We start from the raw sequence: 26,426 nt of genomic DNA on the forward strand, positions 1-26,426 counted from the left end.
CCTTCCTGGACTTATGACACATCCCTCCTACTCCTCTACCAACATGCACATATAGAACTCTGACTTGGGCATAGTTACTTGATGTCTGGATGAATTCTCTGCAAAAATCAAAGACCTATGATCCTTGCTTATCTAGTGTGTGTGAATCCATCTCAGTCCTACTCAATGCAGTACAAGGTACAAACTGATGGGTTTCCGCAATCGTCAGTTTCTGAATAGTAATAAAGATTTCATCTGAGGAAATAACTTTCTATTCTCTAGAACAATGAAGGATGATTTGATACAAATCTCTAATAATTTTTGCAGTTAAATTTGTCTATTTTTTTTTGCAGAAGTATAAACATATAAATAAATACGTCTATACTTGAGCAACTACTGCACCCTGCCACTCCAACTAAGTGCCCAAATATCTTTCATTACATTCTGAAAAACTTCAGGCCAATTAAGTATGCCTGGTATACTTCCAATACACTTGCATCCTCAGGATATCCCAAAGTAGTTCAAAGCTGATGACTATCCAGCAACAGAATCTTTGACTCCTAGGTGCAAGTGGGTAGCACTCTGACAGAATGATGTAGATTCAAATCCCATTCTTCACACTTAACCAAATAACTCAGGCCAGCACTTCAGCCGAGTGCTGAGGATGTGCTGCACTTTGAGTTCCCATCTTCTTGATGTGTCGTTAAACTGAGAACTTGCCAACCTTCACCTAGTTCATTAGTCAAGGAAGGAACAAAGAAGTTCTTCTGTGCTGTTGCCAATAGTTATCCCTCAACCAGTAATGACAGAACAAAAACAGATTAACTGGTCATTTAGTTTTTCCACACAAGTTTGCTACACGAGTTGGCCACCTTGATTTCCATAATGCAAGATGAAGTGTTTTGATCATCTTATTTGTCTTGTGGTGAATATATTTAGAGAATTTGATAAGTATTAAGAATATTTAAAGCAGTATCTACACTATGTAGAATTTCCTACAAAGACATTTCACTGCAGGTGGTCAATTTTTGACAAGTTGTTTTAAAGAATGATGAGGGCTCCTCATCCCAACTTTTAATCAGATAAATGCAAGAAGCCTTTAGGCACTTCTCTGATCCTTTGTTTTTTGACTGGACTACTTTGTGTAATGACCAAACATTCAGGCAAATGGCAGAGCAGACTCAAAGAAAGGTGGGTCCATCAGAAACCCCAACTATTATCAACCAACATCAGATGTTTTTGACAAGAAAATGCCAAAACTCTACCTGTAATGGGGATGAGTACTGCCAGAAAATTAAATGCAACTGTCACATAAATACTTGGGCTGGGTATTCTGTGGTAGATGACTAATTTTCCAACTCACTAAAGCTTTTCCACTACCTGCAAGGCTGAATAAGTCTCCAATACATTTGAATCCAACACCATTGATGCACCATGGCTGCTGTACATACAATCCACAAAATTAACTGCATTAATCTGCCAAGGTTTATTCAACAGCATCTCCCAAATCCACAACATCTACCACCTAAAGGACAAGCAACAAATGCATGGGAACAGCATGTGCTCAAGTTACTGTCAAAGTTATAAACTACTGTGTGTCAGAACATTTTCCTCCATTCCTGGATCAAATCTCTAGAACTCTATCTGATACATTGTGTGAACACCATCACGTGAAGCAACTCACTACCACTTCATGGGTAAAAAGGGATGGCAATAAATACCATCTCAGTGATGTGCACATTCTGTAAATGAACACTTTAAAAAAATTCTATAAATGGAGCCTAGCAACTGGACCCAAAAAAATGGGGAGCAGAGCACCAAAGCTGATTTAGGGTAAATGTAAAAACAATTGAGGAAATAACAATTAACCTTTCAGGTCAGTGACTTTTCACCAGGCTAACTTTAGTGTAATTATTACCAACAGCCAAATCAACATTTTAGTAATATTAACTTCAGTGAGATGTAACCAAGAGGAAAATATTCTTGGAGTTTCTCACTGCAGTTGTTATTTAAATGTAAATTTCACCCTCTTCCAAGCTTGCTGACAGCACTAATAAATAACTTCTTCTGTCTCTCAGCACCACTCACATAAAGACAGCCCAAAGTGACTTTGCCTGACAATTTCTGACCTCACTGTTACCATCAGATGCCTCCTTCAATCAACATGGTCATGGGGGGGGGGGGGAGGGTGGGGAGGGGAATCCATGAAGCAGAAATGTAGCCAAAATTGTGGCATTCCTTGCATCCAACTTCCAACAGTCATTTGAAGACATACCAATGGGAATAATTGTTACTTGTTTAAGCTCCCAGTCATCTTACAAACATATCAGTAAGCTTGCCATGAGAGAGCAGTTTGAAGCTCTTTTGCACAAGTGAGATTGAGATCCTGGTATGCTAAAGTGAAGAGCATGATGTCTTTCGAAGTGGACAGCAGTTCAAAGCCAAATAGCACAATTGTTTAGAATTGTTTTAGAATTAATTACGTTGAAGGATTTGTGTTTAAATTAAAGCAAGTCTTCTAACTTTTATTGGCCAGGAAGCAAGCATAGTTCAAAAACTGAAGTCTGGCCAATCAAATCTGGGAGGAAATGCACAGCCTAGCAAGGTAAAACTCATGCATTTTACACGAGACTGGCCAAAAGGCAGGTTAAAATCAAAAGGCTGCCAGGGGAAGTATGGTGCAATTGATTACATCCCACATGAATAAAAGGGGAAGTAAAATTAAGCAGAGTGAAATATGACGACAACTGTTACTCCATGTATTCAATTGTTCTCTGAAAATAAAAATACCATAATGATTCAAAAACCAGAACTATTCAATCAACTGAAAGAATTAAGTGTTATGCGAGGGCACAAACAAATTACACAGTTTAATTCTGATCACAACGTAGACCAATTCTTGGACTATTACGTAATGGATAGGGTGACACTTCTATAGGCAAAATACTTGGCTTGAGAATGGAAGCTGCAAACAGTATAGAATATCTAACACTCAATCTGTATAAGTGGCAAAGGGATTTGAGTGTAAATTCAAGAATGCAGAGTTTAAGAGGCTACAGAGGTTGAAAAAAATCAACAGTGCAGCAAAGGTTTGAAGCAGGGGGTGGGGGGTGGGGAAGAAATTGACTCAAGAGTAGCAATAATGCAGGGGAAGGACAGTTGTAAATTGAAATTTCAGGGAAAGGAAACAGGGACACTGACTGGATTTAATCATAAGAATGATATTAAATTTGGGGCATTATGAAAACAGGAACCAATGTAGGTCTGTATGGACAGGCAAAAAAGACTGTGCAGAATAGTAAAACAGGCTTCTGAATGATCCAAAGTTTACAGGGTAATGCTGGGGTAATCAAATCTGAAAATAACACTCAAAAATGTCAGTAATTAATGTGACAGAAAAATTGGGAAAAGTTATGAAAATGGATATATGCACTCATTGTAATGGGAGAGAAATATAAAAACTTGGTGTCCCATGATTATAATCTGGTTCAGTCTGTGATAATTGTCAAGGAAGGCAATATGTTGGTAATGGAAATGTGGAATTTGTGATAGTAATTTCTTCCATTTTTCCTGATTAACTGAAGGGGACAACAGCTTATCCAAGATTGGATGTCATTCAGGAAGTTTAACAATACAGAAACACAAGAGTCAGCCAAAAACAGATGCAGAGAAACAAAGGACTGCAGATGCTGGAATCTAGATGAAAAACATGATGTTGAAGGAACTCAGCAGGCCAGGCAGCATCCGTGGAGAAAAGCAGGCGGTCAACGTTTCGGGTCAGTACCCTTCTTCAGGACTTTTTCTTCAAAGCAGATGTAGAATTGGATAGTAAAATATAAATGGAAGCCACATCTTCAGATGACGCTGCCAAGAAACATCATGCAAATAAAGTTTGAGGAAAGCCAAAACTGGATCCTGGAGGTCTCCAATGGTGATAGGAAGAGATGTGATGGTCAATAATCTCCTGACTATGACTGAATGAATCAGAACAACATTACATAAGGGGAGCCTCATCAGGTTGGACCACGCAAGTATGAAAGGATGACTATGGGACTGACTTTGATAAAACAACCTTTGCTACACCAGGGGGACACTGTCATCCACACTAATAACACTCTGTGAAGGAAAGAAAGTTCTGTTGTTGGTCCAAGGAAGATTTAGTTCCAGGATCCAAGAATGAAAATTCTAACCCATTCAAAAGCCAACATTTCTACAGTTGACATAAATTAGATGTTTATGGGATCCCACTGTTGCAAATCTGCATCAATGAATACGTCAATTTAGCTAATTTGTTTAGTATACTCAACATATTGATGAGAGATAGAGGAGCTGTTCTGATAAATAGCAGTTACTCGAAACTTTCAACTAGATAATGCTCTGCAGAGTGATTCAACACTGGACAAGGAAAGATATCTAGGAATGACATCAGGCTTGATATGTTCCATCATTACCAAGTTGAAAATCAAGGAGTCTTAAATTACATTGCCAAATTAGGATAGTATTAATCTGAAGTTATCTGCCTGAAACTGTAGTCCTCTGCTTGCAATCTACTGCGAATACTCCACTCAGCTCTGGTCAAAGTACAAAAATCATCTCGGCAGAGATGGAAAATTAGGTCAATCTAATGTCAGAGAGTTATAAGAAATAGATGGGATGCTATTTATAGATCAGCACTGAAGTGACCTAACTGGATATAGTAATAAAAACGCTGATGCAATGTTTCAGCTTGAAACCTTGACAATTCTTTTCCTCCCACAGATGTGGTTTGACTCACAGTTGCTCCAGCAGACTGCTTGTTGCTAATAAAAGTTTCCACGGCCGGGACAAGAATAGAACCTGGAGGTGGTGTCTCCGGTTAAGATCCTGCTCACTAAGGACTGAGGTGGAATTCGTTTTCTAAGGGTTGTGACTTTTTGGAATTCTCCACTCCAATGTGTTGTGGAAGCTGAATCGTTAAGTATATTCAAGGTGGATGGATTTCTGGATTGTGGTGTATGAAGGGCTCTGGGAGAAAGAAGAAAAAAAATTGGGCAGGAAGAGTTGAGGACAGAGATCAGATTAGCCACAATCTTAAAGGATCTAACAGCCAACTCCTACTTTGGAGGTGAAATTAGAGGGGAAAAAAGACATTAAGTGGAATAGAAAATTAATCCACAATGCAATGTGAAAACCCAAACTGGAGGGTAAGGGAAAATGGACAATACGATCTGGTTTTAAAGCACAATAGGAAATACTCCTTCCCATGAGGCTGACTAATATCTGAAAGGTCTGCTAGTTGGTACAATGGAGACAAAACTCTTCAGTAATTCAAGATCTAATTGGGTGGAATGAGATCTGGGGTTAAGGTAAAGGAGTTGAACAGTCATTATCATCAATACATTCTTATTGTAAACACAGACCAGTTTTTCTCTTGTGGATTCCTTGAGCTGAGCTGAACTGAACTCCCAAAGCTTCTGCAGTTAGAACTTGCATCTCAACTTGGATTTAAAATAAAATTTTTGCATGAATACTGAATTGAAAGCCATTTTCTTTCACGTTCTGCTCACGTCGTCTAATGATCCAGTCATGCAATCCATGAAATGAGTAATAACTTTATTAAACGGAGACACGGTGACTGATTTTTGTCTAGTCAAAGTTGACTTCCACTCTTATACTGAATTACATCTTTAGTTTAAGAATATTTTTCAAGTAAAATTTTCAAATCGCTTCAATTGCCTGGCCACTTCCTTCCTCTAATTTTCTCTAGCGCTTTACCTGGGATATATGTGTCCCTTCAAATATTGCATTGAATACCGCTGAATTTAATCGCTCCACCATTGGGGGCCACACCCACAACCCAAAGCTCTAGATTCCCTCCCAAAATGGGTTTGTCACTCAACTTCTTTAATCCTTTAACCACACCTTTGATAATTTGCCCCAATGTTAATCCTTTTAAGGCTCAGTGTCAACGTTTTGTTTGATAACACTCCTGTGAAGAATTTTGGGATATCCTTACTATGTTAAAGAAACTAGACAAATGGAATTTGTTAGTGAACATGGTAACTTGAGAGACATTGCTTCTTATACATCTAATGGATATATTGATCAAGCAAGCCTTTTCAAACACAAAAATACAATGGATGAGGATTAATACCAACCCTTATTCTAATCTTTCAATTAATTGTTACATTTATAGATTATGGTAATTTGAGAAAATCTCAGTATTCTTAACATTACTGATCTTGAATGCTAGCTATTAATATTCTAATGTGACATGGAGTTATCAATCCCTCTCAAGACAATAGCAGTACCCATACAATACAATTCAGAAAACTATGCAGGTTCACAAGTTAATATTCTGGATTTATTTCAAGGGGATAAAACCTCATTTTAGCATTAGGACTTCAATTATAAATGGGCACAGCTTCACTCATACTACATCATTTAAACTTCTGACTCAATCCTAATAACTCAATTATTTCATGTGGAGAAAAGTATGAATCACTGAGTGATTACCACAAATATTATTTTAATGAATTTGGAAGTAAACTGAATTATGGCTATGAAAGAATTTATTTGAAAACCAAGTGCACTTGAAGTTCTGCAAGAACTGTGCAGATTTATAGAAGTCTAACAAACAGTGCTGTATAAGTTTTCTGTGGGTAGAGTGCAAATACATTTTTAAGAACAGGAGTAATTCATAGAGTCCCTCCTGACTTACCAGCGAAAACAAGTCATTCTGAAGTCCTAGTCGGTCTACAGGAGGAAGTGCAAGGTTCCGGACACTGGATAATAAACTCTCGAGCATTGTTGGACTATACTGAATTCGGCAGAAGCCCACTGTTCCAGGGTTCAACTGAAGATTAAAAAGGAAAGCACAAGAAGAATGATTCGTGTACATTGTATAGAGCTCTTATTGAGCTCATATTTAGTTGACCCAAACATCCATTCTCCATTACTCTATGAAACAGGTAAACTGAAGCATTAGATGGGTTTTAAAGAAAAATTCTACAGTTCTTGGAAACCTGAAATAAAAACAAAGTACTAGAAATATTCAAGTCAGAAATGTTCTCCCTCCACAAAAGCTGCATAGCTTGCTTTGTATTTCTAGCATTTCCTGTTTTTCTTTTAGGTAGGTTTACCTTATTGCCCAGACTCAGTATAGTAGAGACAAACTGCTGACATTTTCATCTAGTACTTTCATTAATGGGAGAGTCTCAAACACATGACATAACTACAAGATAAGGAGCTGGTCATTTAAAACTGATAACCTCTCATAAGAGGGTTTTGAATCTCTGGAATCCTTTGCCCTGGCAGGTTGTGGAAGTTGGATCATTAGAAGTATTTAAAGTGGAGGTGGATAAATATTTGGTAGATCGAGGAATAAAGGGGTATGGAGAAATGGGACAGAAGAGGAGTTTAGCCAACATAGTTCAACTATAAACATTCTAAATAGTGGGGCAGGCTTGAAAGGGCCTGATGACTGACTCCTGCTCCTACTTTGTTTTCTTGATAATGTCAACCCATTCAACTCATCAACACTGCATTAAGAGCTGCCATGGAACAATAACTGGCCCTGATATTCTGGTTCAATATAATGGTCACCACCTCTTGTGTTTGATCCCAGCAACATTACTTTGGAAGAACTGACAAGTGCGACTGAGGCACTCCACAGAAAGACAAGTTGAGAACAGCACTAGATTATCAAGCATTGGCCAGTGGTGGGTTCAGAGCTTCAATGATAAGAGCTTCAGCACAGGAGCCTGACCAACAGCATTCGTATTGTGTTATGAACATGACCACCCCCACAGCCATTCTGTGCAACTTTCAGAAAGTCATAAGAAAAAAAGGAGAAAATAATCTTCTCCATTAGGAATTCTTATTACACCCAACTGCTGCACTTTACTTGGTGAGAATGGGGGGAGTGGGAAAGTCTGACCCTAAAAGTTAGTCCCAAAGATTAGCCTACAAATAATAAAAAAAACTTCCCACTGTATTTCAACAGAAGAATGAATTGATAGGTTCATTATAATTGTATTCCTACTCTGCACACAATAGGATTACTAAAATTTAAAGGTCAAAACCAACATTAGCTTTGAGTCATCTGCTTCCTTCATTCTCCCAGTTTATAAGCGGTAGTATCACAATGCCAGGTTTAACTGATTATTTACATCTAGTGGATAGTTAAAGCATCCTCTAGTTTGCAACTCACTCAGGATTCATCTGCAAACCCAGACTAGTCCAGCAGGGACTCTAAATCAGACAAACTACATCTCGAGGCATGTTAATTTTGAGAGTTAGGGATATCTGAACAGAAAATGGGAGGGGATCACTCATACTCAGAGACTTGGCTCAGAGTGAGGTTTTCCTTTAACTACTTTAACGATTTTTGTTTTCAGATTGGGCAGATTTCTGATTCATACACAGATAAGCATTACTTGTTGGGTAAATACAGGCATGAAAACATCTGTAAAACATCTGTAAATGTGGACAAGTGCAGCAATGAATATAAACAAAAAGCAAGTCACTATGCTGGAAGATGAGCTGTCTCTAGGAAAGGAGGAGTCAGAACAAAGGTAGCCACCACCACACCGCCCCCCCTCCCCTCTAAAGTATAAGCAAGGTGGTTTCATGACCAATAGTAGACCAGGCAGATTGGTCAACTGAAACGGAACAGGAAAGGGTACCTGGAAAGGCAGAGGACTTTGGAGCTCCAAAATTTGTTCTACTTGGGTATAAGCATCACTAAAATGTGTGCATGCTCAGAATTATCAATATAACCAATTGCTCCCCATTCCCTGGTCTTAGTTCAAATCATGCCAAATGCACCAGACAGTTATTTTATATTGTCAGCAGACTGCTAACCACCACAACCAGGATTACATTTAAATGGTGTTTCAAGACGTGTGATATAATATGCTCAAACCTAAATTTTAAGCTACCAGGGGTGTGAAGTGTTGTTTCTGAATTACCAAAAGCAATTAGGAATGGGCAATAAATGCTGACTTTGCCAACACATCCACGTGCCAAAAAAATGAATCAAACCTACAGCCAAGTATTTAATGATCATATACTAAAATAAACATTTAGAAAGGCCACATTTTTATGCTAAAATTAAATCTAAAGCATCATACCAACTAATACCTTTGCTGCAAATCTCTACCCCAAACACACCCCCCCACCCCCAAATGTGAGTATTAGAAAATCTCTAACATTTCACCAAATTTCATCCAAGAAAACTGTATATTATGGCTGTTACCAAATAAGTGTGAAATAAAGTACCTTAACATATGGATATAAAATTGACAAACTTTTAGGATATAAACTGCACAGGGTTTATGAGAAAAAAAATCCATTTAGTAGTTGCAGAACCAACTGATGTTTGAAGAGAGCACATTGTTTATTTTCTTAATTTCAAGGACTAATTAACAGTTGTGTCACAGATACATTGCAATGAGGGGGATAAACAACTGATAGAGAAAGAGGCAGACAAAATCAAGAGGGGGAGAGATTTGGGGAGCAAGGGGGAGAGGGAGGTCAAGAGCAAAGCAAAGACAAGAATCACCGAGATCCACAAAGAGATTGTATACAGTGAGTACAGAAGCTTATGAAAGACAAAAACATGGACAGGGAGGATTCAGGCAGAGTGAAAGACATAGCTGGAGGGAAAGACGCAGGGAAACAGAAACAGCGATGTGTAAACACAAAGAGGCATACAACTAGTGGCCGAGTCAGAGATTTACAATCCAAAATTTGATGCAATTAAAAATTATGCTTTAATCTTTATAATTTTACAGATTAGGTTGAGATACCTCACAGGAAGCAATCGACAAAGTTGCTGCATGAAGAATGCAAATATTTGGTGAAAATGAAGGTCAAACTTGTCTGGTCTTAAACATTAAGATTCCAATCCTATGGCAAAGTCTGCATTTTATATTCTTAAAGTGTGGTAATATGGAATCTCCATACCTTTTTACTTCACTGCTCCTTCCTGAAGGTTCAATTGTAATTAATAAAACTGGATATTAAAATGGCCAAAACAGAAGTCAAAAAACTAACCTTCACGAGTGTCTAAAGAAAGGTGCACAACTAAAAAGCTTTACCCATCCCCACTCCCCAGATGTTAACTAGCTAGTTGGACAAAATTTCCAGCATTTCCTGTTGTTTTTCCATGGTTTTTGGTTTCACATTTTTTAAATTTTTGTTCAACTGTTCTAAAGGACCTGAAAGGCTGTGTACGTTTGACCAGGGCACATTTTGGAAATACTTTAATGTACTGTGATCTCCATCAGGAAATTATTTTCAAAATAAAAGATAATGGAGATCAAGATCCATCTCAAGCAGCCAGAATCCAAACCTCAGTTGCTAAAACTTGTACATTTTTTGATTGAACTAAGTTACTATGAACAAAAACATTTTTACCTTGCCCTTCCTTGGGTAATAATGGACCACGTGTTCTTTTTTTCCTGGAAAAGCTATTCTGACACTAACAGTTGGAGAAATGCAATGAAATCCTCCCCTTGTGCCAGGGCTTCATTCAGAAAGTTTTGCAAACAGCAAGAATGAGATCAAAGGGATAGTCCGTTGATGATCTGTGGTACAAATTCCATGGTACTTGGCACTGAGTTTCAAATGCACTGCCCCAAGAGAATCATTTTCTTTTACAAACAGCATCCTTACACAGAGAATATCTAATCTTATCAAAATGCCTTCCAGTAGAGACACAGAGAGGATGTTAGGCACCAAAGAATGGAGGCAAAGCATTAGATCAGTCACTTTGACTTCACTTGTGTGCACGAAGCAGTTCATAAAAGAGAAATGTTGGCAAAGCCCTAGGAAACAGGTTGCCTGCCTGCTCTTTTGCAAAGACCTACAGAGGATAGAGAAGAAGTCCATTTAACTGAAAGATAAAAGAATACGTACCCTAAACTACTTCTGAAGCTCTCTGGTGACCTACCTTTATCCATTGATGCGGTTTCACATTCTTCACAGTGATAGTCATCTCTGGCTGGTCCAGTAACACCTTCATATTATCACAGCTTACATCTTCACTGGTGCAGATACTAATAGGGACCATCCAGTGAGGACAGTCACTACCTGGGAAACACAGGAGAGGTGTACTTATACATGAATGGATTTAAGTAGTAGAGCCCTTCAGAAGATTGACTCCAATTTCCCTCAAAGGGCAGAAAAGACCTCAATAGGAGCAGAATAATCAGTTAAATGAAACAAAGCTTCCAAACAGCACAGGGGCCAAATGACTCTTAAATGCCTGGAAGATGTACTACAATTTGATCAAGAGCCCCATGAGATTGGATGGTGTAAAAACTGGCCAGAACTTCACTGCTCCCCATCACCATCCAAGTCAGCTGGCTAGCAGAGGCTTGGCTATGAAGCACCTCCCTGACTGGAGAACACACAAAGAATTACAATTCTGAAGAGGTACTTGACATTTGATAATATCGCCTGGAGCTCCACTCAAAGAGTCAGTGCCAGGATAGAAAGAAAAGGGGAAAAAAATGGATATTTAAAAATAGTTTAAACAGATCGTAAGAGCCAACCTCACTGGGTTCCACTCTCCATGAAGTCAGTTGTGACTGATGGCCATCACTAAATGATAATCATGCACTACAGATCCATTAAAACTTATTCAAAAAGATTTTTCAAAGGATCACAAGCATCCAGAAGCTATTTTTATTTCCTTTTCTTTCACTCACTATACCTCCCAACAGACCAAATTCACTTTTAACAGTTCTCCCATATTAACAAAGTATTAACTTGGTGTTTGAGCTGGATTTTCTTCACTTCAGTAATCTCTCACCATGAATAGGTCCTTAGAACACAATGTCAACTCCTCTTCCAAAACTATCACAGCACATGAGCTCCAAAGCAGAGAGAGCGAGAGAGTGAGAGAGAGAGCGAGAGAGAGCGAGAGAGAGCGAGAGAGAGCGAGAGAGAGCGAGAGAGAGCGAGAGAGAGCGAGAGAGAGCGAGAGAGAGCGAGAGAGAGCGAGAGAGAGCGAGAGAGAGCGAGAGAGAGCGAGAGAGAGCGAGAGAGAGCGAGAGAGAGCGAGAGAGAGCGAGAGAGAGCGAGAGAGAGCGAGAGAGAGCGAGAGAGAGCGAGAGAGAGCGAGAGAGAGCGAGAGAGAGCGAGAGAGAGCGAGAGAGAGCGAGAGAGAGCGAGAGAGAGCGAGAGAGAGCGAGAGAGAGCGAGAGAGAGCGAGAGAGAGCGAGAGAGAGCGAGAGAGAGCGAGAGAGAGCGAGAGAGAGCGAGAGAGAGCGAGAGAGAGCGAGAGAGCGAGAGAGCGAGAGAGAGAGAGAGAGAGAGAGAGAGCGAGAGAGAGCGAGAGAGAGCGAGAGAGAGCGAGAGAGAGAGCGAGAGAGAATGGCTCTTTCTTAGGTTATGCAAATCCCACCATGAATTTGGAATGGAGTTTCTTTGGGTAATAATTTATTTTAAGGATGTTAATTATATTAAAGAGTGCAAAGTGTTTTCTGAACAATTTTAAAAGAGAATATCTTTGAATATTTAAAAGCTAGAATAGGTTATTAAGTTCATTATTTCAAAAGAAAGGAACACGTTAGAAATTTAAACTGAGAGACGCCAAGATGGTGCAGCTGGTACAGCTGCTGCTGGCTCACAGCTCCAGCAACCTGGGTTCAGCCCCGACCTCCAGGGCTGTCTGTGTGGAGTTTGCATGTTCTCCCTGCAGGTTTCTTCCAAGTGCTCTGGTTTACTCCCGCACCCCAAACATGCAAGTGTTGGTAGGTTAATTAGCCACTGTATACTGCCGCCGGCATGTAACTAGGTGATAGAATCTGAGGGGAGATGATGTGAATGTGGGGAGAATAAAATGGGTTTTAGATAGGATTAACATAAATGGGTATTTGATGTTAGGCTGAAGGGCTTGTTTCCATGCTGTACAGCTCTGTGACTCCATGCCAAAATGTTGGACAGAAATCCACAGTAGGTTAATTATCTTCAAGATTTTGAATAAGACCAACCTGTTGAGCTGAAACATGCATCTGTTTTTTTTTAATTCTGGAAATCCATGGTTGCTTACTACAGGAGTATAGCACAGAGGGGTGCTACTTAAAATGTGATTCAATCCCCAACATTTAACTAGCTAATTTCCAAATACTGCTGAAGACTGATTCTTGTTAGCAATACTTTATATGTTTGAAAATAGCCTTCATGGTATTCAGTGAACACTTTAGAGCTCTTATTCTCTGCCAAATGGTTTTCAGGAGGTAGGGGGCTATCAGGTTCATCCTCGATCAATCCCAGCTCTGATGGGTAGTGCAAGTACCACAAATATAACATGGTCCACCTTTTCCCTCAGTCAAGGAGCAAAAGTAAAAACAGGAGTTCACTCATTGAATTCATCCAATTGTGACTTAAATCAGTCACATACAGTGTGTTTGGCAGAAATGAATGTTAAGGAAAATTTTCATTGGTTAACAAAATGTGATGCACATTCTTTTGTGATCAGATCAGCTAACAGTTAAAATAACTCACCCACACAGGTGAAATTTGGTGAAATGCTTGCATTCTAAAACTCTCAGCAACTCGTAGACAAGAAAACATAACCAATAGCATCCCTTTTTACCCAGTTTCATTGTTCTAAAGATGAAATTCATTGGTGTTGGTTGCCATCTAACACCTCAAAACAAGTGAGTGTTCATTACCTGCCAGCCCAGTCAGTGAGAACTACAAGACAATTTGACCACAAGAGGTAAAGCAAACCCTGAACCTGCACCTCAATCACAAACGAATGTTTTCCTTCCTTGCACAAGGAAAATGCCTATTGTGCTATCCTTAGTCGTGATAATTCAGCACCAACTAGAATTGGTCACGATTGAACAGACCAGCCTATTCCAACTCATCTCCTTTGTTGCCCAGCTGAGTGGGCATTGGTTCACACTTAAATATCCAGTCCTAGCTAGAGATCTAGAGGACTCTAGTAATGGCTTTTCTTCCCAAACCATTAACCATAGCCTTTCCTATTCCTCATAATTGTTCAGATTCTAGATGAATGTGAAGATATCCACATCTATGTCAGCACCTCACTTGATCCCTTCACTTCAGCATTATCCTGCTTGTCCAACATCCTGTCCAAGAAATTTCCCCGCATCAGGTTTTGACCCAAAATGTCAACAATTCCTCCCCCCACAGATGCTGCTTGACCCACTGAGTTCCTCCAGCAGAATGTTTGTTGCTCCCTATGCCAGCATCTGCAGTCTCGTCTCCACTACAGGTCAGCTGTTTGAGTAACTGCCACTGTTCCTCAAATGACCTTCTCTTAGCAGGTTTGCAGAGTCCACTTTGGACAATTCCTCCTTCATACCATTATAATTGCCCTTGTTTAAATTGAAGACTGGTTACGAACCTATAGTGCTTATCGTCAAATTCACTCCTCAGCACATTAGCCACTCAGCACATTACTCATCACGAACCCTCATGACTTTATTGTGGGAGAACTGACCATTCCAAAGATCTCCTGCTTATCTCTCCATCTCTATCATCCACGAACTTAAGCTCATCCAAGTATCTGCTGCCCATTCTAAACCTCATCAATTCCCAATCATCCACACCCATGCAATCACAATGCCCCCCCATCCCTCTGCCCCAATCCATTAACAGAAATTTAAAACGAAAGTAATTCTCATGTTCAAATCTCTGATCTCAAACCTCCCTCACTCCAAACTCTTCTAGGTCCACAATCCTCCGAGAACTGTTCCAAATCCAACCTTTTTGATCAAGCCTTTGATCATCTGTTCCAGTGCCCCTCTAAGTTATCAGCTTATGTTTCTATGAAACAACTTCTAATGTTTTATTATATCTAAACTAGCACTTATTATTCCCAGTCTACATCATTTAGTATCATGTGGTTATGTACCGTTATCACATTGAGAAATCCTCAATACCAATTTTCCCTAATCTGCAGTCCATCTGGCTTAATGAACTCCCTCTCAGAATCAGGAACATGTAGCTTCCCAACATGATAATTTTTCACATTGTCTGCAAGGAAGGCAAGGTGGGAATTGAGGGATGGCGAAAGGAGAGGGGAAAAATATATAGAATTTGACTAATTTCTTATGGTCAGATTCTATATCAAACCAAAGTAGTCTGACTGTTAAGGCAAAGGCACAAGTCATTTACCACTTGAGCCCTGAGCAACAGAAAGTTAGGAAAGTGAGTCTGGCACCCAACTCCCACTTGCAAATCCATGGGTATACATCTTAAGCTGGAAATTAAAAAAGACCATGAAAGGTACCAAACAAGATCTTACAGCACAGAAATAGGCCCTCCCAGGGTTTCCACATCACGGGAACCTTCTTCCACTTTACTTTATCTCACCCCAAAAGCATAACATCCCTTCCTCATGCACATAACTAGCTTCAATTTAATTGCATTTACACTACTTGTCTAAACTACTTACTCAGTCAAGAGTTCCAAGTTTATAACCACTGACTAAACTAGTTTCACTTGAATTCCTTACTGGATCTATTTGATTCCTTCACATGGAGGCATCTTCTTTACTTCAATGCTGAACAAATTATTTCTACAAATAAAATACTCCACAAATTATTTCCTGGAGAAAGCAGCCTATTCACTGCTGCCCTCTACCAATTAACAAATCTCCCTATTTCTTGGCGTCGTCCTCTGACCTCATTCCCTTTTGCCCCTTTCCATTTATTGAACTGTCACAAAAGTCCACATGACTTGTCAAGAACGGGCAGCTGCCAGCCCACCACGGATCTAGTGTACATGGAATCCCAGTCCAATGACTACAGAATTGTACAGCACAGAGATGGACCCTATTGGCCGATCTCACCCATGCTGACTGTGATGTCTGTCTGTGATAATCCCATTTGCCTGCATTAGGCCTGTATCCCTCTATGCCTTTTCTCTAAGTATCTGTCCAAATTCCTTTTGGACATTGTAATTGTATCTGCCTCTACCACTTCCTTTGGCAGTGATATTCAACAGACTTTTCAGACCAACTTAAAATGTTGACCAAGTTACTTAGTTGTAAGACACCACACTCTGACTCACTGGCCCATATTATTCTGTCCATTTTGGTTTGGACGAGTTGGACCATTGGCCTCACTTCACTTCTTAAATGTTGGAATGGAGGAAGTATCTGAAACAACGCTCAAATTGCAAGAGGCTGCAGATTATTTCTGCACTGAAGGGACTTAATACAAACAATTGTTGTTAGTGGCAAAAAACTGGGCTGGCTGACAATGTATTATGTTCCAATAATTGTTTGGGGAAAATAATATGGTATAATTTGAGTTTAATGGGAGTTACTGAAGAATGTAGTCACTATTAGCTTCCAAGGAGACAAAACTAGTTCAAATTGATAAACTAAACTGCAATATGCAGTCAGTATTAAAATTTGGGTAACCCTGTTAAAAGGCAGTTGGTTGGAACACTTAATTAAGCAACCTGGCAGCATAGATTACTAACCAAATTTGGGGATTCATTCACGAAATTGAATGAGAGTCTGTACAGTATCTGGGCAAACACCAAATCAAGGATATCAATGAGCTTGGGAAGAGGGGTAGGCAAAATGGGAGCGCATCTCAGACTACACATGCAAAGTAATATCCAAATTGAGTGCAGTCATGATATTGCCAACTTATGGAACACAGAATGGTCGATTAAGAGTGTAAGAAGGAGAAAGTTGAAGCCTGAAGATATTACTGAAACTTCAGTTGCAAGTTTGGAAATACTGAACACAAGTTTATAAAAACTTTATAAATGCACAAAGTAGGCAACTACCACCACCTTGGTGGAAACACAAGGAAATTCTTGTAAAAATCATCAGTGCAGAGAAATGGTAAATTCAAAACCATCTTCTGCTGGAAAAAGTAGAAATTCTACACTTTTCTGCAACTTGAAATAACACAACCTGCTCTCTGTACCAAGATTTATAATGCAAAAATCAGGCTGCTGCACAGTTTGCTGTACTTTTGACATCTCTTAGCTCAAGTTTCCTTATGGAAATTTGAAACACAACAAATCCAATGTCTTCAGATACTTCCTCCACTACCATCTCATTTTCCTTCCTCTTCTGAAGACCCATCTCATGAGCTACAATTCCTAGTGCAAGAGGGCTAAGCATTTCACCCAAGTGGTCATTCTTTTCCATTACCAGGCCAACAGTACAAATGTCAGCCAGTCATCTACTCAGCTTAAGCCATTCTTGCCTTTAAACATGCACTTTCCTGTTAGGCTTCTGGATATACATAGAACTACTCTCCAATCTCCCACCTCATTTCAGTGGTGGTGATAACTGTCATTTCATCCTCAGCCTATTATGGTTTATCTGCCCTATCTTTTCCCTATTACTCACTTAGAGACCTTTTGGGGTTCCATAGATGCCATAAATTGAAATTGTAAAACACATGGTATGGTCAGCCTCATTTGATGTAAAATTTACTTCGAATTATAAAAGATTAACATCGCCAAATGCGTCAATTCTTAGCAGGGCTTTCTTCTTCTCCCCTTGGGAACTGCATTTTCCTATAGGAACATTGATCAAAACTGAAGGCTTCCTCCCATGGTGAGAATACATTGAAGTTGGGTTTCAATCCTCATTCTGAACCTCTTATCTTAACTTTTCCCTCTTCTTAATAATTGTTAGTCTAAGAATACTGTACTCATATCTTTGATAAAGTTTTGAAAATAATTAAAGGAAAAATAGTCTGGATAACACACCAATTGAAAATGTTGCTTTTCTGCCCAACTCTCCAATTAATGGAAAATTAACTAAAAGTCAGTAGAAAAACTATGCTGCACTGGAACATCACAAGGAACCAGTAACCCCAATTCAAAATCAGAAGGATAACGAGTGTGCAAGAAGCAAACTCACACAAGTGTAGTTAGTGATGCTAAGCCAGTTGCTTTCAGCTGGGGAAGGTAGAAAGGCAATAACTTCTCAAGAAAATAACAACGGGCAAATTTTGTTTTTGCCAGCGACATCCAGATTCTGTAAATGAATTAGGAAAAAATTATGGCTCTAGTTTGGGTACAGTGGCAAAAAGTTGAAACTACATCTAATGCCTGCTATTTCCAAGTTGTGAAGTCTTGTTGTCGAGGTAAAATTCAAATATATTTAATTCTTCAAGTCCTAATATTTTAGTTTGGCATAAACTAATTGTGATTTTTAGGGATTAAACAAGAATGCTATATTTGCAATCCTTTGAGGATCATGGTAACTGCATTGTGATGTACATGAAAAGGGAAAGTGTCCAATTCTGGAAGTGTAAAGAGGTTTTTCAATATTTAAGGGTAATTTGCAACAAAGCAGTATGTGTCCTTACCACTAAATGGTCCACTGGCACAGAATTTCTTCTGGGAAATCTTCAATACTCGGTCATCCTTTTCCTGAAAAAGATAAAGTTTATTCTTAGTTACCACTGTACCCAATGTCGAGCATGTGAAATGAGCATAAACTTGAAGGTTTTGTGACACAATATTCCAATCTCCAAGGGATTGTTCAATGAGGCCACATGGGTAGAACTTATGAATAAGAGAGAGGTGATCACTTTGCTGGTGTTATACTGTAGGCCTCCTAGTAGCGAGAGTAGCGAGTAGGAATTAGAGGAACAGATATGCAAGTAAATCACAAAGGTGTAGAGCAATAGCATTATAGTAGTTGGGGATTTTAACTTTTCCAACATTGACTGGGATTGCTTTGGTGCAAGGGGCTCAGATGGGGCAGCATTAGTCAAGTGCATCTGAGTGAATTTTTTGAGACGATATAGTAGGACATTGATAGTCCTACTAGAGACTGGCAGTACTTGGCCTTATCTCAGGAAATGAAGCTGAGCAACTGGTGGAAGTGTCAGTGGAAAGAAACACTGAGACAGTAACCATAATTCTGTTAGTTAAGACAGTTACGGAAAGGAATAAGGTTGGTCATCATTAAGGTCTGAAATTTTGGGGGGGGGGGGGGGGAAGGGGTGGGTGGGTGGTGAGGGAAGAAGAGGCTCATTTCAATCGTGTAAGAGAGGACCTGGTGAAAATAGAGCGAGAGCAGATAATTGTGGGTAAAATGACACCTGACAAGTGAAAGTCTTTTAAAAGAGTTAGTAAGAGTTCAAGGTAAATGAATACTTCTCATCTGTGTTCACCATGGAGAAAGATGTGGAAGATAGAGTTTAGGAACAAACATATTGATAGTCTTAAGCATATTAGTATTAATGCGGCAGAGGTGTTAGATATCATGGAACGCATAAAGGTTGGTAAGTCCCCAAGACTGGATTAGATCTATCCCAGGATGCTATGGGAAGCAAGGGAGGAGATAGTTGGGGTCCTGACGGAGATATTTGTATCTTCATTAGCCACAGGTGAGGTGCCAGAAGACTGAAGAATAGCTAACGTTGTTCCTTTATTTAAGAGTAGAGATAAACCAGGTAACTACATCAGTTGTAGGGAAATTATTGGAAAAAAATCTTATTCTTACGTACATTTGGAAAAGCCATGGCTGATCAGGGATAGTCATTGTGGCTTTGTGTGAGGGAAATCCTGCCTCACTAATTTAATTGAGATTTTTGAGGTGGTAACTAAGAAGAATGAGAAAGACAGGACAGTAGACATTGTCATGCCTTACTAAGTCCATACAGACAAGGAAGAGCATATTAGGCTGGTCCAGAAGGTTAAGACACATGGGATCCAAAAGCGAGCTGGCTAATTGCATCCAAAAATGATCTGGTGATAGGAGACAGAGGGTGGTGGTCGAAGATTGCTTTTCTGATTGGAAAATTGAGACCAGTGGTGTACTGCAGGGATCTTTGTTGGGACCTTTGTTGTTTGTGATAGATATTAACAACTTGTACGTGAATGTAGAGGAGGTGTGATTAGTGAGTTTGCGAATGACAGAATGATTGTTGTTGTGGATAGTGAAGAGGGTTGCCTACAGCAGGATATAGATCAGATAGAAAGTTGGGTAAAGTGTTGGCAGATGGAATTTAATCTTGACAAGCGTGCAGTGATGCATTTTGGGAAGTCAAAATAGGGTGGACGTATAGAGTAAATGGTAGGTGCTAAGGAATGTTGAAAAGAGGAACTTGGGATTCAAGTCCACAGTTCCCCGAATGTGACAACATAGGTAGATAGGGTGGTGAAGGCAAATGACATGCTTGCCTTCACGTGTCAGAGCATAAAATAAAGTTGTGATGTTATGTTGCAACTTTACAAAACACTGGTGAGACTGCACTTGGTGCATTGTGTACAGTTTTGGTCACCACACTATATGAAAGATGTGTTTGTGCTGGAAAGAGTGAAGAGGTGATTTACCAGGATGTTGCCTGGATTGGAGGACTTCAGTTATGGGGTGAGATCAGATAGGCTGGGTTTGTTTTCCCTGGAGTGAAGGAATCTGAGGGCTGACCTGATGGAGGGAAATAAAACTACAAGAGGCATGGATAGGGCAGAGAGAATCTTTTTCCTTTGACAGGGGTATAAAAAGTAAGAGGCAAAGGTTTATCATTACACAATCATAAAAATGTACAGCACAGAAAAAGACCCTTTCAGTTCACCTCATCCATGCCGACCATGATGTATATTTACACTAATCCCATTGTCCTGCATTATGCCCATATCCCTATATGCCTTTCCTACCAAGTACCCATCCACCATTCTTTCAACCATTTCAACTATTGTAATTGTATCCGCCTCCATTGGCAGCTCATTCCAGATATTCACCATCCTTTTTGTGAAAAACGTAACCCTCAGATCTCCCTTAAATTTCTCACCTTGCCTTAAACCTGTGCCTTGTAGTTCCTAAATTCCCCTGCCACGGGAGAAAGATTCTATCCTATCTATGCCTCTTATAATCTTATAAACCTCTATAAGGTCACCCCTCAGGCTACATTCCAGTGAGAATAAACTCAGCCTAGCCACTCTCTCCTTATAACTACAGCCTTCCATTCTAATACAACACTAAGTGTGGTCTAACCAATGTTTCGTACAACTGCAACACTACGTTTAAGGTGAGAGGAAGGGGATTTGAATGGTTTATTACATCCAGAACTTGCTGCCAGAGGAGGTGGTGGAATCAGATACAGTACATTCATGACATTTAAGAAGCATTTAGAGAGGCACTTAAATAGGCAAGGTATTAAAGGGCAAGGACCTAATGGAGGCAAATGGGATTAGCATAGATGAGCAAAAAGGTCAGTACAGATGTGGTGAGCCAAATAACTCATTTCAGTGCTGTATGACTATAACATGAGGACCTCAAGTCAACAATAAGAACATGACGCATCCACATGCAAGCAGTGAAAGGAGCATGCCAGCATCCCAAACAATCCATCCAATTGCCTGCCCAATCTGCCTCATCCGTGGCAGTCTGTGGATCTTTGTAACTCAGAAGCCACAGAACTGGAATGGAAGCAAGCCATCCTCAGTCCTGCGGAACTAATTAAGAGAGGGGACAAGTCATCCACGCACAACATTTACTTTTAAGAAGCTGGTTTCCTGTACAAAAAAAAATTACATGGCTTGTTTAAATTAAAGGCAATAAATCAAAGCCAGCCACATAACTAGTGGGGACTCGCTCCTCATGGTGTGCTTGTATACCTTGCTGCATCTCCAGCAGAGTTCTGCCTGTTAAAGAAACTATTTCAACCAAGTTTTCTTTTCCAAATTTTACATCATGTATTTTGAAACAATGTGTGGTGATGGGCTAATCATCTGGAGGGTGATGAAAGAAAGTAATCATTTTTCCAAATGCAAGTCGGTTAAGTAATTTCAGAAGGAAACAATTTTGAATGTCACAAGACTCCACGGGCTGAACAGCAACCTCCCAGAGTCATACAGCATAGAACAGGCACTTTGTGTGTATGGATGACTTGTCCCCCTCTCCTCTTTAGTTATAGGCGTTGTTTGGGACACATCATGCTCCCATTGTTAACTTGTCTAGTCCTGCAACTACAATATCCTTTTCTACTGTGAATACTGATGAGAAGTATTCATTTAAGACTTCACCTGTTTCATCTGGCTCCAGGCAGATCACTTGGGTCTCTAGTATTGGCTCTGCCATTCCCTGATGGCTGTTTGGAGGCCTGTAGTGCACCTCTCTGGCAAAGTGATCATCCCCCTTTTGTTGCTAAGCTCCAACCATAGGGTCTTATTTGAAGAAACCTCTAGATTACCTTCCCTCCTTTCTGCAGAATGCATTCTGTGATTTAATACTGCAGTGCTGCCACCTCTTTTACATCCCCCATGAAGATTCTATACCTTGTAATGTTTGCCACTCTGCCCATCTTTCAACCAAGTCTCCATCATAGCAACAATATCATATTCCCATGTTAATCACTGCCCTCAGTTATCAGCCTTTCTTATCAGAATCTGTGTTAAGATAGAAGCAATCCAGCAGTGCATTCCTCCCACATGCCTGAAGGCCAAGTTTTCCTCCTTTATTTGTTGGCTCCCACATTTTACTGTACTCACGTGTCCTTGTACCTTGCCAAATTAGTTCAAACTACAACAGCTCTAGCAAACTGCACCCCCACGAGGTTGGGCCCACCTTGTACATGTCCTGCCTTCCCCAGAAGTGGCCCCAGTGATCCAGAAGTTTAAAGCCCTGCCTCCTACACCATTTCTTCAACCTTGCATTCATCTGGCCTATCCCTTATTCCTTTACTCACTAGCACATAGCACTGGAAGTAACCTAGAGATTACAACCTTGAGGTCCTGATTTTTTTTTAAAATTTGCTACCTAGCTACCCATGTTCAAATTGCAGGACCTCATCCTTCATTTCACCTGTCATTGTGAAGCCAGTTTACCTGTGATGCAAGTTCCTATAATTCCACAACCCATTCCCACTCTGTCAACAGATATGATGTATACACTTGTTCTAAGTAACTCACCTGTTTTTCTTCCACATAAATGAGAGGAAATCCCATCTGTTTTGTCCATGAGCTCATTACAGCATTAATAGGCTTTCCACTGGCTTGTTCCAAACAGCTCCAAAGATCCTCTGTAAAAAAAAAATAAAATGAAACGTAAAATACTTTCACAAGGGGCCCTCGATGTGCCCATTTCAAAAACTCAAAACAAATCTACAACTATGTATAAGATGTTAACAGAAATATAGAAGTCGGGGTGAGACACCAATGGAAAGATAATTGATCTTTATATATACACATGACAAATAAAAAGAAAACTTGTGGAAACAACAGAAATAGGACTCGGAGTAGGCCTGTACAAAGTCCGAGCCTGCTCTACCATTCAACATCATCAGTGCTGTTCTACTCAAGCTCAATTTTCCTGCCCTCTTATTATAAACACAAACGGGCAAAATGAAATCAGCTTACTCAACAATGGAATATAAATTTTGCATCTAACCTACTTCCCTTTTGATGTATCCAAATTGGTGGTGGGTATACATCCAAATAACGATGTTGAGGAATACAGCACTTTCGAATGTGGGCACAGTGGTCATGTTTCCTTGGGTTGGGGATGGCAAGGGCAGTGAACACTAATCCATTCTATTTTGTTGCAACTGAACTTCAGATAAATCTGTCAAATAGCTGTCACAATTGCAATTTTCTTGATGCTAAAATACTAAAAAAACTTAATGTAATTCATTTTGCATTCTGGAAGATCTCACAAGGAACTGGTCAAAATTACCAAAATTCCAACATCAATGAGAGGAGGTACTTAACCAGTGTCTAGATCACAATCACACAAGTGGATGCACCATGCCCTATAATCACTGTTACACTCACTTCTCATCATTATTTTGTTCACACTTCAGATTAAACCTTGCAAAGAGAATTACTCCTTTACTAAAAAAAAAACCAATAGATATTGCAGGGTGATTCAAGGTAGTAATCTAATCTCAGCTCACACTGTAATTAAAATCCTACCATTGATTATAGCCATGAAATCATTCTCAGATATCTATTATTCTCAATTCATGTAGAAACACAGAGAAAAAAAATTAAAGGTTTACTAACAGCAGCAACAGAAAGTTATCGTCACACAAGAGACAGTTTAAAAAAAACACCACAGCTATACATGTCACCAACTTACACTGTGTAATTTCAATATTAGATGGCACAAAACTAAGAAAAGAGTTTAGTAGCAAAGACAGACTGATGAAATGGCCGATGTGTATCAGGTAAAAAATTAAAGCTGAGTAGTGTGAAGAAATTCATTTTTAAAAGGAAAAATGAGGGGAAGTCTTCACTGATAGTAACATCCCAGAAGTACATAGAACATTACAGCCCTTAGGCCCACAATGTTGTGCCAACATTTTATCCTGCTCTAAGATCGATCTAACCCTTCCCTCTCACATCGCCCTCCATTTCTCTATCATTCATGTGGCTATCTAAGAGTCTCTTAAATATCCCTAATGTATCTGCCCCATAATCTCTGCCAGCAGTGCATTCCACACACCCATCACTATAAAAGACTTACCCCTGACATCCCCCTTATACCTTCCTCCAATCACCTTAAATTTACACCCCCATGTTAGCCATTATCACCCTGGGAAAAAGTCTCTGACTGTCCACTCGATCTATGCCTCTTATCTTGTACATCTCTATCAAGTCACCTCTCATCCTCCTCCTGTCCAAAGAGAAAAGCCCTAGCTCGCTCAACCTATCCTCATAAGACATGCTCTCTAATCCAGGCAGCATCCTGGTAAATCTCCTCTGCACCCTCTCTCAAGCTTCCACATCCTTCCCATAATGAGGCGACCAGAACTGAACACAATACTCCAAGTGTGGTCTAACCAGAGTTCTATAGAGCTGCAACATTACCTCGTGGCTCTTAAACTCAATACCCCGACTAATGAAGGCCAACACACCATACGCTTTCTTAACAACCCTATCGACCTGCGTGGCAACCTTGAGGGATCTATGGACGTGGACCCCAAGACCCCCCCATTCCTCCACACTAGAGTCCTGCCATTAACCTTGTATTCTGCCTTCAAATTCAATCTTCCGAAGTGTATCACTTCACACTTTGCCAGGTTGAACTCCATCTGCCACTTCTCAGCCCAGCTCTGCATCCTATCAATGTCCTGTTGTAATCTACAGCAACCTTCTACACTATCCACAACACCACCAACCTTTTTATCATCAGCAAACTTACTAACCCACCCTTCCACATCCTCATCCAAGTCATTTATAAAAATCACAAAGAGCACGGGTCCCAGAACAGATCCCTGCGGAACATCACTGGTCACCGATTTCCAGGCAGAATACGCTCCATCTACTACCACCGGCCTTTTATGGGTGGGCCAATTCTGAATCCACACAGCCAAGTTTCCCTGGATCCCGTGCCTCCTGATTTTCTGAATGAGCCTTCCATAAGGAACCCTATCAAACGCCTTACTAAAATCCATGTACACTACATCCACTGCTCTACCTTCATCAATGTGCTTTGTCACATCATCAAAGAATTCAATCAGGCTCATGAGGAATGACCTGCCCCTCACAAAGCCATGCTGACTGTCCCTAATCAGCCTATGCATCTCCAAATGTCCATAAATCCTGTCTCTAAGAACCTTCTCTAGTAACTTGCCCACCACTGAAGTAAGACTCACTGGTCTGTAATTCCCAGGGTTATCCCTACTTCCTTTCTTAAAAAAAGGAACAACATTCACCACCCTCCAATCATCTGGCACTACTCCTGTGGCCAGTGAGGACACAAAGATCATCACCAAGGGCGCAGTAATCTCTTCCCTCACTTCCCGTAATAACCTTGGATATATCCCATCTGGCCCTGGTGACATCTATCCTAATGTTTTTCCCAAAAGTTCCAGCACATCCTCTTTCCTCAGGTCAACATGCCCTAGTGTATCAGCCTATCGTACGCCATCCTCACAAACATCAAGGTCTCTCTCACTGGTGAATACTGAAGCAAAGTATTCATTAAGGACCTCCCCTACCTCTTTCAACTCCAGGCACATGTTTCCTCTTATCCCTGATCTGTCCCACCCTCACTCTAGTTATCCTCCTATTCTTCACATACGTGTAGGATGCCTTGGGGTTTTCCTTAATCCTACTCGCCAAGGACTTCTCATGCCCTGTTCTAGCTCTCCTAAGTCCCCTCCTGGCTACCTTGTAACTCTCCAGAGCCCTGTCTGATCTATGCTTTCTAAACTTTAGGTAAGCTTCTTTCTTCCTCTTGACAAGACATTCTATGTCTCTTGTCAACCATGGTTCTTTCACTCTACCATCCTTACCCTGCCTGTGGGACAAACCTCTCCAGAACCCCACGCAAGTACTCCCTATACAACCTCCACATTTCCACTGTGCCCTTCCCCAAGAACATCTGTTTCCAATTTACACCCCAAGCTCCTGCCTAATCGCATCGTAATTCCCCCTCCCTCAGTTAAATACTTTCCCATATTGTCTGCTCCTATCCCTCTCCAAGGCTATGGTAAAGGTCAAGGAGTTATGGTCACCATCTCCAAAATGCTCTCCCACCGAGA

At 40.2% G+C, this 26,426-nt stretch overlaps 1 protein-coding gene across 1 annotated transcript in view; it reads right to left on the minus strand.

The window, feature by feature from the left end:
* npepps (aminopeptidase puromycin sensitive) overlaps window positions 1–26,426 on the minus strand; it is a 176,966-nt gene that overhangs the window by 39,500 nt on the left and 111,040 nt on the right. The window contains exons 13-16 of the mRNA XM_052038902.1: window positions 22,849–22,958; window positions 18,294–18,357; window positions 10,916–11,055; window positions 6,680–6,814 (exon numbers count right to left, since the gene is read on the minus strand). Of these exons, the coding sequence (XP_051894862.1) occupies window positions 6,680–6,814; window positions 10,916–11,055; window positions 18,294–18,357; window positions 22,849–22,958 (449 nt within the window). The remainder of the gene's footprint in view (window positions 1–6,679; window positions 6,815–10,915; window positions 11,056–18,293; window positions 18,358–22,848; window positions 22,959–26,426) is intronic.

The sequence above is a fragment of the Pristis pectinata genome, chromosome 25 (genome assembly GCF_009764475.1).
Source record: "Pristis pectinata isolate sPriPec2 chromosome 25, sPriPec2.1.pri, whole genome shotgun sequence".
Classification (NCBI taxonomy): Eukaryota; Metazoa; Chordata; class Chondrichthyes; order Rhinopristiformes; family Pristidae; genus Pristis; species Pristis pectinata.